This window comes from Cryptotermes secundus, unplaced genomic scaffold (assembly GCF_002891405.2).
Source record: "Cryptotermes secundus unplaced genomic scaffold, Csec_1.0 scaffold55, whole genome shotgun sequence".
NCBI lineage: Eukaryota > Metazoa > Arthropoda > Insecta > Blattodea > Kalotermitidae > Cryptotermes > Cryptotermes secundus.
The window spans coordinates 185,830-199,766 of NW_019740654.1; the positions used below are offsets into that span (position 1 = coordinate 185,830).

Consider the following 13,937-nt stretch of genomic DNA (forward strand, 5'->3'; position numbering starts at 1 on the left):
CATGGTAGGCCACTGTAACGGCACAGTTGTTTGCCGCCTGTGCATTAATGGAGAACATTACTATTTCATCTCTGAAAAACGTAGACACAGGTTGTTCAAATTTGTACAATTGTTTTGGAGTTTATATGTTCGTCGGTCTCTTTTTGTCTGTAAAACTGAACTACTTTTAATATAAATCAGCCACAATTCGTTGTATTTCAATTCTAGAGTCAGGTGAGTTTACGGAACAAATATTATTGCACCTCTTATAATCCCTGCTAGCAAAGCTGCTTACATAGCTTATAACCGTCGACCAATATTTCGGGAAACAGAATCTCTTCTTCAAAGATTATGTCTTGTGTGGCAAGATGTGATGTTCACGGCATTATTATCAAATCTTTGGCGATTTCAATTTCCCGAAATCTTTGTGAAGTTTTTGTAACTATCTCTGAGGCCGATTTAAAAGTTACTGGCTCGTAACCTTGGTTATGTACAGGCAACACCCATTTATTTTTGTTCAGTTACTTGAACACAGTACCTCATGTTCCACACGAAATATTGATTATGTACATGCAATGAATATGCATTTAAATACCAATCATTTAAAAGTGACAATGTATCTATAAATTCACCTTGGCACTAAGCCTAGTTATTCTGTAATGTAATGGTAGTGTCACACACTGCTATTTAATTTCATTTTGAGTGAATGTTTAATTAGTTCTATTTATTCACTCCTGATAGTTAATTTGATCCCATGACAAACAACGTTTTGGGTATGACCTGCCCTTTGGTACTGGTGTCTTCAAACAGCAGCATGAACAAAAGTACCCCATTCATTGTTTATATTTATATATATATAGTCCAGACAACTATCACTCCAGAAAAATAACTAGCTGACTTACAATATTAGGAGAATTTGAATTTCCAAGCGCATATGTAAAGCAAGAGAAATTTATAACCCAATGTTAATGACTGTGACTAAGTGTTAATTTTTTCTGCTATTTTAACTTTGTATACATTGCCTGCACTAGGAAAAGGGATCATAATTGTTGCCTGTGTGCCTCATCCATGAGTTACTGGTGGCTAAAATAATTGGAGGTAGATTGTCAGTAAGAAAATGTGCTGTGCAACAATTGATAAGGAGATATTCAATCTAAATGATGTGGAAGTTAAAACAAACAATAACAGGTTAAAATCTGAGGCAAGCTTGCAGTTTTCAATAACATAGCCATCAATATGGCTTGGGAGAGTATCAGAGAGAATATAACAACTTTGGCCAAAGGGTCTTAAGTAACTACAAGTTAAAGCTGCATAGGCTATTGTTTGACAAAGACTGCCCAAAATTATTAGATCAGTGAAAGTGGGCTAAATTGCAGTTGTTGCAGAATGTAAGCCCAATAAATGAGAACAATCATAATCATAACACTCTAAGATGTGAACCTAGTAGACATTTCAGGAACAAAGAGAATATTTGAAAGAGAAAATAAGAAGTTGAAACAAACAAAATAAAAATGTTAGAAGACTGTATAGACACATAATTTAAAAAAGGTTACCAACCTACAACCACTTGGTGCTACAGCCCAGGGTGAGCCTTGGCCTCCTCTACAACCAGTCTCCTCTGCTCTCTATTCATCATCTTCTCCATCCATCTTTTTACCTTCATTTAGAGGAATTTGCTGCTTCCATCTTAAGAGTTGAAGAGTGTCTATTTGGAATAAGGAAGAATTTCTGTTTTTATTATATTTTCCTTAGTTTGAAAAAAATAAAAGCATGTTTATGAGATGACCATGTTGTGTATCCTCCCTATTAATTTTGAATGTCTGAACCAATTTTTATGATACTTGGTATGTATATCATGGCAACTGAACCCATCTCAACATCATACTTCATAAATCCCACTCATCACAGTGTGTATCTATATGTTTAACCCCACAACAGTGCTTGGTAAAAATGTTAACATGGCAATGAATACACATGCAACAATAGAAGAATTGTTGGACGTGTCAGTTTCTATGCAGTCGGTGTTGTATTGAAGGAAAGTAGGCAATTAGTTCTTCCCAGAACTTCTTGTTAATACTTAAAAAAAAAGTCAAACTCATTTTGTAATTATTAATTACATATAAAATTCTAGCCTGTAGTCTTCTCTCAAGATTGACTCTGTTCTATACACAGACAAAATAATTTTGGATTCTGAGTGTGGCTTCTGATGCAGTAGATCAACTAGTGATCAGATATTTGCAGTTGTCTGATGCAGGACAAAAATTGGAGTAGAATGGGACAGCACATCAGTTTGTTTATATACTTCCGTTAGGAGAGAAATACTGTACAATATTTGCAAAGAATTCAGTGTACCCATGAAACTGGTCAGGTTAATTAAACTGTGTATGAACAAAACCTGTAGTAAAGTATCTATTGGTAAACATCTGTTTCTCATCACCTTGTGCCTTGTGGCTTATCATCATTGATATTTAACTTTGCTTTAGAGTACACCATCAGGAAGATCAAAGAAAATCAGGAGGGATGGAAACTGACTGGGACAGATTAACATCCAGTCTCTTAAGCTGATGATAATTTGTTAGGCAAAGCATATCATATATAAATATATAATCTATGCTGTGTGAGGAAAGCTTCTGGCTATGCATATGAAAACTGAACTTCTACTGGTAATTTTATGGGAATGGTAAAACTATGCAATGCCTCTTGTTGGTGGTGAGGAGTGGTTTCTTCTGTGATGAAAAGCACTTCTGTATGCACAGTGTCAGCATTGACATTTTCCATCTTCACCCTTTATGCCCCCCCCCCAGAAGTTTCCTTGTACTCATTTCTGTTAGAGGCTGAGTCGACCTCAGGGCCATAGTGCGGCTGGAAGAATTAGGTAAATTGAAAAAAAAATCCACCTCATTGGGGCTCAAACCCGCAACCTTCCGGCTTGTAGCATAGTGCCTCAACCAACTACGCTACCGTGTGCCCCCTCTGAATGTCCAGTAGAAGATAACCTATTACTTCAGCTAGAGCCAACCATCCTCACATACTTCACTGTCTTCCTCTTGGTACTGAAAACCTGCTCGTTAGAAGCACTTCACAGTGGTTTCTTGTGAAATTCCAATTCAGGCATTGGTTAGCCATCAAACTGTGTTTGACACTAACATTGATGAAATCAGATTTTTACTGCTATATTCCACACCTGTTACAAGATACTAAAACATCTTACAATACTGTGCCTTTACAGTATGTATCATCCCCTGTTCTAGAGACTGAACTTCATGGGTCACATTTGGCAGAATGAATTACAGCATTACTTTGCTCATTACCTCTGTTCTGTGATGACTGGCAGCATTACTGACACACAAGAGGATTCTCCATTTTTATTTCTTCTTTGTGCTGTTAAAATCAGTCAGCCATTCTTCGAATCTGTTGTGGTAATCATGTCTTTTTGCTGGAGCTCCATGTAACAGCATGATTAGTGTCCACATGCTGTTCTTTGAATATGCAAGGTTGTACAGCATTACCAACCACTAATAGTTTTGACTTTTCACCAGTAGCACTGTTGCACAAAGGTACACTTATTCTTTCTTCTTAAAGTTTCCTGCCTTTGCATTTTTCTTGTTTCAGAACAAAGTTCTTTGTGGTCATCTACTGATAAAACAGTCTTGTTTCAGCTTTAGTGAACTGATTTTCTGGGCCATATTCATTTGAGACATTCTATTCTTTGGCTTCTGCATCAGAAAGGGGCCTAAAATTTATGTTGTGCCTGAAAAAAATCATAGAATGAGAATATTAACAGCTTCATTATTTGAAGATCTGTGTTACTGATAACATTTTGTTTGTAACATATGGCACCAAATCAATGTTATTGTTGTAATTCTTTGTTTTCTTTTTATAACATGCAGCTTAAGGAAATCTGGCTGGGGGGGGGGGATCATGGGGCTATCCTTATATGAGTAGAAATTCAGCACCAAAGGGTTAAAAGTACCTACCTTACTGTTGTTTAATCTATTCCATATCTCACGCTATTGAGCTTCAGTACAGTGATGATTCTGTGCATCTGACTGGATTCAAATGAGAAGGTTGAAAATTTCAGAACTGTTTATAACATATTACATTTTAATACTTTTTTCTAGGTTTGTAAAATTTCATTATGAGTGATGAAAGCTCAGTGAATAGCTCAGATTGGCAGAATGAAGGTGATAACAGGAGTTTGGACAGTGAAGAGGATCTTGATGTATTGACAAGTCAGCTATGTCGACTCTGTGCAGAAGCAAGTGAAGATATGGTTCACTGTTTTGGAGAGAGAGGAAAGGAACTTCAACTGGTTGATAAAATTCATACACATCTGCCAATCTTGGTATAGTTCTTTTGTATGGTGATAAATAGTTTGTTGTTGTTAGGAGACACTATCTTTCAAATCAAAGTGTAACATGAGTTTGGGTTCTGCAATAAATAACAGCATATTACAAAATGCATCATAAGAATAAAACTTAAATCCTGATAGAAAATTAGATATTAAACACACAATTATGGACAACTTGAATAGCAGAAGTTTGCCACTTGTTCTTTATTAGAAAGGACACCGTTCAGATAAGCCAAACTTACAAATAAAGTTAAAAAGAATACTTCATAAATTACATATTATATATTGCTGAACATACATCACACTATTATATGTGGTACAGTCATTAATTTCGTGGACTGTAGTTTTATCACATCATATTACAAGGTATTCAAATACACTTACACAAATCCACATCCGCCCTCAAAATAGTGGCCGTTGGCCACTATGCAAGTCTGCCAACATTGATATAGCTGTCAAAAACATTGCTGAAACATATTGGCAGGAGATTCCCGTACGGCGTCTCTTGTGGCATTGACGACCTCCTCAGACGACTGAAATCTATGACCACGTAGCTTTGGTTTCAAGCGGTGAAAGAGACATCGCATGGTGCGAGATTATGTGAATACAGAGGGTGTGGCAAAACGGTGACCTGTTGCCTTGCCAGTTCCTCTTGGACAAGAACAGAGCAATGTGCAGGGGCGTTGTCATGTAGCAACAGCCAATTCTTCCTATGCCAAACGTTTCGCTTGGTAATTTGACTAGTTTTTGGCAAAACTTGATGTTTGTCCGTTCAAACTGCCACATTTTCAATTTCTGCCACTCACATTTAACTGCAGTACACAACAGAGGCCGTAGTTCTGCTTATACTGTTTGCACACAACTGCCTCTTGCTGTGATGAGAGATGAACTAATAGGGCATCATATTATGCCTCAACCTATCCGCTGTGGTGCACTGTAACACTGCTTTGCAGCCAGTCACTGAAATTATTGACTGTGGTTATGAAAGGTCTGGTTTTGACTCCTTATGTGGTGCTCATGAGAGCATTTTTTTTTCTTTTCAGAATGTTAGCCATAGAAATTCTAGCTAATTCTTATATTTCTTCACATCCTGATCTCATGACGGGGCTGAGTCTCAGATATGCTACAATAAAAATACATTTTAAAGTTCAATATAAGAATGTGTGAAAGAATGATTCCTGGTAATGGACAGTACTGTACTTAAGACTCACGTACAGGGTGATTTTTTAAAACAAGAACCCAATGTTACAGATGTTTCAAAATGGCCCCAGCTGTCTAATACATGATGTTTTTTTTTATTGCTAGTGGGGTGGGACTAAGTCCCTTATACTGCAGCCACTTCTGGCCTATTGTACCAGCCCCAGATGATAGGTGAGGGTGATCGTGGAGCAACTGGTGGAATGAATATTGGCTGGGGAAACCGAAGTACTTGGAGAAAACCTGCCCCAGTGCCGCTCTGTCCACCACAAATACTACTTAACCAGACTCGGGATCGAACCTGGGCCGCTGCGGTGGGAAGCCAGCAACTAACCGCTTGAGCTATGGTGTGGCCATACGTGATGTTACTAACATTCCTAACACTCTGGGTTCTCATTTAAGAAATCACACTGTACAAAAAAACGTAGTTAAATCTTACAGCTTTTGTTGTAGGACATCAAACTTTTCAGAGCTCAAATGGTAAATTGGCCATTGTAATACTGCTATACAAAGAGTGGAATGAGAAACATAGTACAGTAATATTATATCACTTGCATTTGCTGTACATTGATAAAGTTTAAACATGGTAAGTGATTTCAATGGCATAAGGATGTTTCTTGGGCATCCTAGTTTATTACATCCACAGTACCCTGCATTTGAAATCTTTCTCAAATGGTAACCATAATTGACCCTCTGAAGACTGAAATCCATGTACACAGTATTTAAAAATTCAGTTATTGTTACTCCACAAAAAGCACACTGTGTCCATTAGAAACACCGAATGGTTAATGCTGTTTACAAAAAAAACAGCTGCTATTTATTCTAAGAAAAACGTGAATCTCACATGTAAACTTAATGGGCAAAATGCATGGCTATGTAATGCTGAAGCAGGTAGTACTTATAGTAGCCATCATGCTCTAAGGGGTTAATTTTAGGTCATCTGGGATGTGACACAATGTACTTCTGAAGATATTCAGAGGAACTTGCTACCTCCATTATCAGGGTAGAAAAAATTAGTTTAGCACGTGAAAATGGTATAGCCCTTCCATACGTGTATACAGGAAACTTCCCATCATTCCATATGTAATGGGAGTGGGGTGTACTAGTTACATGAATCTGCCATTACATGAGTAAAACTCATACATAGCCAAACTGAAGTAATACTTACTTACGCATGGAGCTGAGCCCTTCTTAAGGCGTGGCCAATTCTGCAGCTACTCAAGAATTTCCCTGCATTTTATGGAACCCCAAGGTTCATTACTGTGTTCACAAGAGCCCTCCACTGGTCCCTATCCTGAGCCAGACCAATCCAATCCATACCATCCCATCCAATCCTATCTTTCTAAGATCCATTTTAATATTGTCCACCCACCCATGTCTTGGTCTACCCAGTGGTCTCTTTCCTTCTGGATTTCCCACCAATATCCTATACACATTCCTAGTCTCCCCCATTCGTGCTATTTGCCCTGCTCACCTCATCCTCCTTGACTTGATCATTCTAATTATACTTGGAGAAGAGTACAAGTTATGAAGCTCCTCATCATGAAGTTTCATCTCTCTTCAGTCAAAATATTCTCCTCAACACCCTCAGTCTATGTTCCTCCCTTAATGTCAGAGACCAAATTTCACACCCATACAGAACTACAGACAAAATTATACTTTTATATATTCTAATTTTGATGTTTTTGGACAGCAGATGAGAAGACCAGACTGAATGGCAGCAAGCATTACCCGAGTTCAATCTCCTCTTAATTTCCTCCTGAATCAGGTTTTGATTTGTTATCACTGTTCCCAAATATCTGAACTGTGCTACATTTTCAAATCATCTGTTTCCTATCTCTATGTCATGATTTTGCCCTGCATAAAATGAAGTAATGTAATTACAAATTTAATTAGCCTCTACTATAATGTACCTGCATGAGGGAGGACAATAGGTAATCCTGCTACTGGAAGTTGGAAGAACTGCCATATGGTAGACGAACATATGTACATCACACCAGAAAGCTGACAGTTTACTGTAGTACATACTGTTTTTCACTGCTCAGCTCACTTATTTTACTGTGAAGGTTGGGACAGCAGGTTTCTCCAGAATGCTGATACCTATGTCAAAACTATAACGTGTCATGTACCAGATGGCTGCAATCTAATTATTCACTGCTTTGAGAACCTTAGATTCCATACTTGACCATCATTTTTTTGTGACATATGAAAATAGCTTAGAAATAACCTTGTATGTAATTTATGACTGTGGTGCCAGAATGACAAGTATTAAAGCTACCAGTGTAGCAAGTAAGATTAACTGTCACATGTGATTTTTATTTACAGGTTACTGAAGATGACTTACTGCCTATTAATGTTTGTACTTCCTGTGTCTCAAAACTGGAAATATGCCATGAATTGGTGATCAACTGTTTGGATGCAGATGCCCGATTACGGACTATTCTAGGCTTTGATGTAATGCCAACTGAGGAGGTAAAATATGCATTCTCTTTTGTATGTAGTTCATACTGTCGTGTTCATCCTCCCATCGTCCCTCGTACATGGGGCAGATATTGTGCCACCGGCTATCTTGATGTGGAGGTTCTGCAAATATATTATGGGTATTTTACTATTTCAATGTTCATTCAATGGGAGGACGAACACGAGCCTGCATGGTTTACGAATTTAAATTATTGACAATACCAAAAAAAAATTTAATTAGCATCAAGAAATTTTATATAATTTTTTAAAAACTTTACATTCCCAGGAAACTGTTGTGTTTGTGAAATGTTTTGTTTTGTGTACTATGCATTGTAGCATATAAGTGTACGTACTTTACGTCTAAACAACTTATGTGATGGTGGTTTCCTATTTGTAGTGATGTTTGCCCTCTGAAGATGGTCCACAGAGACCGAAACATGTAAGGGTGTTAAGTTTTCATGTAGTAAAAAACTTACAGGTCACATTGGATGGAGTGATTTATATTTGTAATTGTTAGTGTGACGGACCAGAATGAAACAAATCTCATATTTTTTAAAACTGTAATCATACTACTATATTTCAGGATACTACGCTACATATTGATCTGTAGGATAACAGGGGTGAAAAGAGGCAGGCTGATCTCATACTTAATTTTCTTTCATATTAATAAAAAGCTAGGTTACTAGGTACCTCCTCCTTTCTGATCATGTTGGCTGTATAAATGAAGTGTTTGCCTTTTGCCTCCATGTTCGTGTGTCTAGACTATTACACTGAATAGTGCATAATAACCCTGTCTTAGCCGTTCAAAAATAATTTCCAATTAATAATACATAAATTTGGTTATAGGAACACTATAGGTATACAAGACCAGAGAGTCCTAATTCAGATGATTCTAGTGAAAAAACAGAACAGTCACAAGATGATGATTTAATGAAACCAGACACAAAAGCAATTAAAGAGCAAGCACCAGAAGAAACTGAGGAAAAACTTCAATTGGATGATAATCATAATGCAGAACACAAAAGTGGTTCCAAACCTGAGGTAAGAGATATAACTGTCATGCATGTTCAGTCATATTTTACTGCATGTATACAGAAATAATTACAGATGTATAATTATACTGTAAATAAAGAAAAATATTTCCTTTCAGGTTAAGGCAGGTTACAAGGTAATTTTGCTAAAAATGAAAAAATCAAACACAGTGTCACCTGATACACAGATGCAGAAGGCTATGAAGTTTCTGAAAACTGGAGGAAAGACTTATAAAGTTCTCAACACAACAAACCAGAAATCACTTATGTAAGTTAAAGTTATCTCAAACATCAACAGGACACATAACAGTAATATCTGTCTCCCATATGAACATTTCCAAATGAAATGAAGAAGTCTATTTACCCCCAAGTGTTGCACAGAATCCAGGGGAATACAGCAGGCCTACATTACTTATGGCTTTCCCCCTCTAGACAACAAATTCTCTGAATCAACAATAAAATTGTCATATTTTAATGCATGAAATGAGCTGACTCCCAAATCATTATACTGTTAACCTTGGGACTCCTTAAACTGTCTGTTTTAAATCAAGAATTTAATTCCTTACATCAAGTTGCATCATGCACTATAAGATGCTATGTGTCGTAATTTTGGAGTTTAAGTGGTACGTGATTAGTGATAAAAGAACAGAGGCTATGCTGTATATGTATCTTTCTTATTTGTTGACTTAATGACAATTTGATTGTAAATTTTTAAGGAAAGGCAACTGTAATGCCCTCTCTCCCCCAACCAAAACCATAGTTGTTTCATTATAAAATAAAATAAGGTTAATTCAATTGATGTTGAACTATATATGTAGTTTATTTAATTATAATGATGTTCTGTAGTTACCTGGCCAGATTATCCATTCTATGTAGCTCAGTTACTAAAACTGTGTGTTAATATCAGTACTGAAAATTCAAAATATGCACTGTAAACAACCACTGGAGACTCCTAATGGTGTATAACATTCTATAATCAGATTCTATGTTTGTGAGACACATATACTACATTTATATATATTACAGCTTTCATATGAGGAAATTCTATATTTTAGAATTCCAAAATTTATTTCTCTTTGGGTTTGTGCATATGAAAAATTAACTATATGTTTACTTTCTTCCTCCTATAATATTACTGTGTTGTACTTACTATTTTGTTTTCAACAACACAGTCTGTGTATAGCTATACTATACATTAAAAGTTTATAACATGCTTCAGCTTTATGGCTTTCTACACAGTCATTCATCATAAACACAATGTGGTCTGACAATAAAGTTTGCAAACTCATCGCAGTAAAGTGCTCCATACCTAACTGCTGAATATCATTGTGGTTGCCTTCAAAGTACTCTTGAGAAGCTATGCACCGATACCAGCGCCTAGTCCGCCCTTCAAAACAATTTTGGAACTGGTTTTGTGGAATGGCCTTCAGAGCTGCCATCATATTATTCCTAATGTAATCAGTTTCATCAAAATTCCTCCATTCAATATTTCCTTTATCTTTGGCAACACAGAAAAGTCATTATGGGCTAGATCCAGTGAACACAATAGCAACCTCCAGTACAGCTTGGCACAAAAACTACACCATTTAACAGCTTTATATATCAAGCATAATTAAGGCATTTTAACTAATAGGAAATATCATAACCACATATTTGACATTTTAATATTTAAAATTATAGCTAAGATGAATACAAATATATATATGATTAAGAACACAAAGTACACCCACATGTAAACATTGTCAAATGCAGGGAAAACAGCAGATAAATCAATACCTGATGATGCCTGAAAGGCTGAAACATGCTGTCAGCTTTTAAGGTATAGTATATCTATACATATTGTTGATGGAAGCAAACTTATAAATATAATACAGCACAGCATGATGCTGCAATATAGCATTTCTAATTATTGTGCTGGTTTGCTGATGTCACTGGAAAGGACAGTTCATTCATTATTTACAATTACAGTGTGAAGAAAACAGAAAAGGATGAAGTTTCTGCTAAAGGAGCTCAGCTAAAGAACTTGACTACACAATCCCAGGAAAATGACATCTATACTAAACAAAAACAATGTGTAAGAAATGAAGAAAAGGAAGCCAAGGAGCAAACTGACAAGGGAAAAGATAAACAAAATGCAGACTGGGATAAAGTAAAGTATGAGTGCATTTACTGTGATGAAAATATAATGGGTAAAAAGGAGTTTGTCCTGCACCAAATTTCTGTCCATAACAATGAAGTATTTGGCTGTGAAGACTGTGTTCTAGTTTATGAGCTGAAAGAAGATTTTGAAGAACATGTTAAATCCCATCACAGTGAAAAAGCAAATTTGACTACAGATGATAAAAGTTCCAGTATCCCCAAAGACCAACCTGTAGACTGTGGTAAACGAAAAGACACATCTGAATTTTCTACAAAACCTGCAAAGAAAACCGCATTTTCAGAAGATTTTAATTCAAATCTGGAGCGTCCTGCGATTGGTGAAACAGAAAATGAAGAAGACAAGTACTGGAAGTGGAAGGTGTGGCAGTGCAAATGGTGCAATCATGTGGCAACCACAAAACAAGGTTGGAGGCAACATGTTTGTGAGCGACTACAGGAGTTTCATTGTCCTGTCTGTGGTGATCAGTTTGACTCTGAACAAGGACTAGAGGAGCACCAAAATACTGTTCATAAGGAACAAAGCAGGTATTGTTCACACATTCTTAATTACTGTCATGTCTTATATCCCCCCCCCCCCAAGAGTACACTGGAATTTTACAATGACAAGTACAGCCTATTGCCAGAAGTCTGCCATAAAGAGAACTTCTAAATGCATGATCAGATTCCTAAAGTTACATGCTTACAAATGTACAATGTAAAATCTTCCTTGTGCCTGGATGTCTCAAATTTACTAAATTTTGCAAGGAGCCAGGATAACTAAGCTGTGTTTTATCAGCATGAAGGGGCTACCCCGTGGAACAGTGCCCAAATTGGAAGCATTTAGGAAATGAGGCGATGATGTAAGATGCATAAAAACTGAATTAGAACTAATACTCCTCACTGTCCCTGTGCAACGTCGTCAATGTATTAGAATTCACGGTTCAGAAGTATTCGTCTCTTGCTTTTTATTCGAGCACTGCAGGTTTTCGCCCAGCTGTTGTAAAAGTTGTAGAGGAAGCTGCTGTAAGTTCAATTTAAACTGAATGTTTGTATTTTGAGAGATACTGTGCTCCTAAATCTGGTCTCCATTAATCCTTAACTTCTTTTAATTGGCACACACTGTGGTCTGGTATCCATACTTAAACTAGTATATACTTACTCATGGAGCTGAGCCCTTCTTGAGGAGCTGCCAATTCTGCAGCTACTCAAGAATTTCCCAGCATTTTATGGAACCCGAAGGTTCATTACCGTATTCACAAGAGCCTTCCACTGGTCCCTATCCTGAGCCAGATCAGTCCAATCTATACCATCCCATCCTATCTCTCTAAGATCCATTTTAATATTGTCCATCCACCTAAGCCTTGGTCTTCCCAGTGATCTCTTTCCTTCTGGCTTTCCCACCAATATTATACACACATTCCTCTTCTCCCCCATTCATGCTACATGCCCTGCCCACCTCATCCTCCTTGACTTGATCATTCTAATTATACTTGGAGAAGATCCTCATTATGCAGTTTTCTCCAACCTCCTGTCACTTCATCTCTCTAAACTAGTATAATGCCCGCTTAAAATTAAGCAGAAAGTCGATGTCTCTGGCGAAGAAGTGAAAGGTATGAAATGGCTTTAAATGCTCACTGGAGTTCTAATGTTACACAGGAAATCTCAGAAGACTCAACAACCAAAGCAAACAGAAGAACAGAGGTTTCAGTGTGCTACCTGTGGGAAAATGTACAATACCTGGGCACAGTTAGTACAGCACTCACGTATCCATTTAGGCCAGTACAAATGCCCCCTTTGTGACTACAGTTTTAATCGTCAAAGCAACCTAGTCACACACATCAAACGGCACAGAATGGAGCAAGGCTTTACATGCAGGGTCTGCCTTGAGACATTTTCAAATAGAGGAGAACTCATAATTCATCGAAGGTTAGTACTCCAGTGGACAATTAAGGGATCTGTTGATGCACCAGCAGACCCGAAGTTTACTCCATATAATTATCTATCTAACCCAACAGTTATAAGTGTACTAAAACTCAAAAACAGTATCTTGTGTTATTTTACACTTCTGATACTACAGAATATCATACCTGGACTCAATCCCATGCAGGAGCTTTTATATTTATCATCTTAATTAAGGACAGATATACACTTTTTGCTTAGTAGGTGGGGGCGGAGTCTAACTGGGTCCACTTGGCACGGTGGCCACTGATTGGCCTCTTGTACCTGCCCCGGGTGATTATGATGATGGAGAGTTTGGTGGGGTGAAGATTGGCAGGGGAAACCGAAGTACTCGGAGAAAACCTGCCCCAGCCCCACTTTGTCCACCTCAAATCCCGCTTAACCAGACCCAGGATCGAACCTGGGCTGCCGCAGTGGGAAGCCAGCGACTAACTGCTTGAGCTATGGCGCAGCCCAAATATACACTTGCTGATGTTATATTTGAATTCATTCTTTAATTTATTTTTCATATTTTGATTCTCTTGAAGTATGAACATGAACGTTCTAATGATTTGCATCAATTACATATAATATGTACATTATATATACATACATATATACATATACAGGTATCAAAGAGTTGAAATAAATAATAAAAACTCCAGTCATAATGCATTTTCAAACTGGGGAATTATAAAGCACGGTGTTCCACAAGGATCAATTTTAGGTCCCTTACTTTTTCTTCTCTACATAAATGATCTATCTAAAACCATCAACAATAAATCTAAACCAATTCTATATGCAGATGACACTAGTATAATATTTAAGAACTCTAAATTTGA

General features: G+C 37.2%; 1 protein-coding gene across 1 annotated transcript in view; it reads left to right on the forward strand.

Moving 5' to 3' along the window:
* The first annotated feature begins 43 nt into the window (after window positions 1-43).
* LOC111872347 (zinc finger protein 271) overlaps window positions 44-13,937 on the forward strand; it is a 17,715-nt gene continuing 3,821 nt past the window's right edge. Inside the window, exons 1-7 of the mRNA XM_023866133.2 lie at window positions 44-213; window positions 4,101-4,324; window positions 7,853-7,999; window positions 8,834-9,028; window positions 9,138-9,286; window positions 10,987-11,703; window positions 12,814-13,083. Coding sequence (XP_023721901.1) covers window positions 4,118-4,324; window positions 7,853-7,999; window positions 8,834-9,028; window positions 9,138-9,286; window positions 10,987-11,703; window positions 12,814-13,083 — 1,685 coding nt within the window. The 5' untranslated portion in view covers window positions 44-213; window positions 4,101-4,117. The remainder of the gene's footprint in view (window positions 214-4,100; window positions 4,325-7,852; window positions 8,000-8,833; window positions 9,029-9,137; window positions 9,287-10,986; window positions 11,704-12,813; window positions 13,084-13,937) is intronic.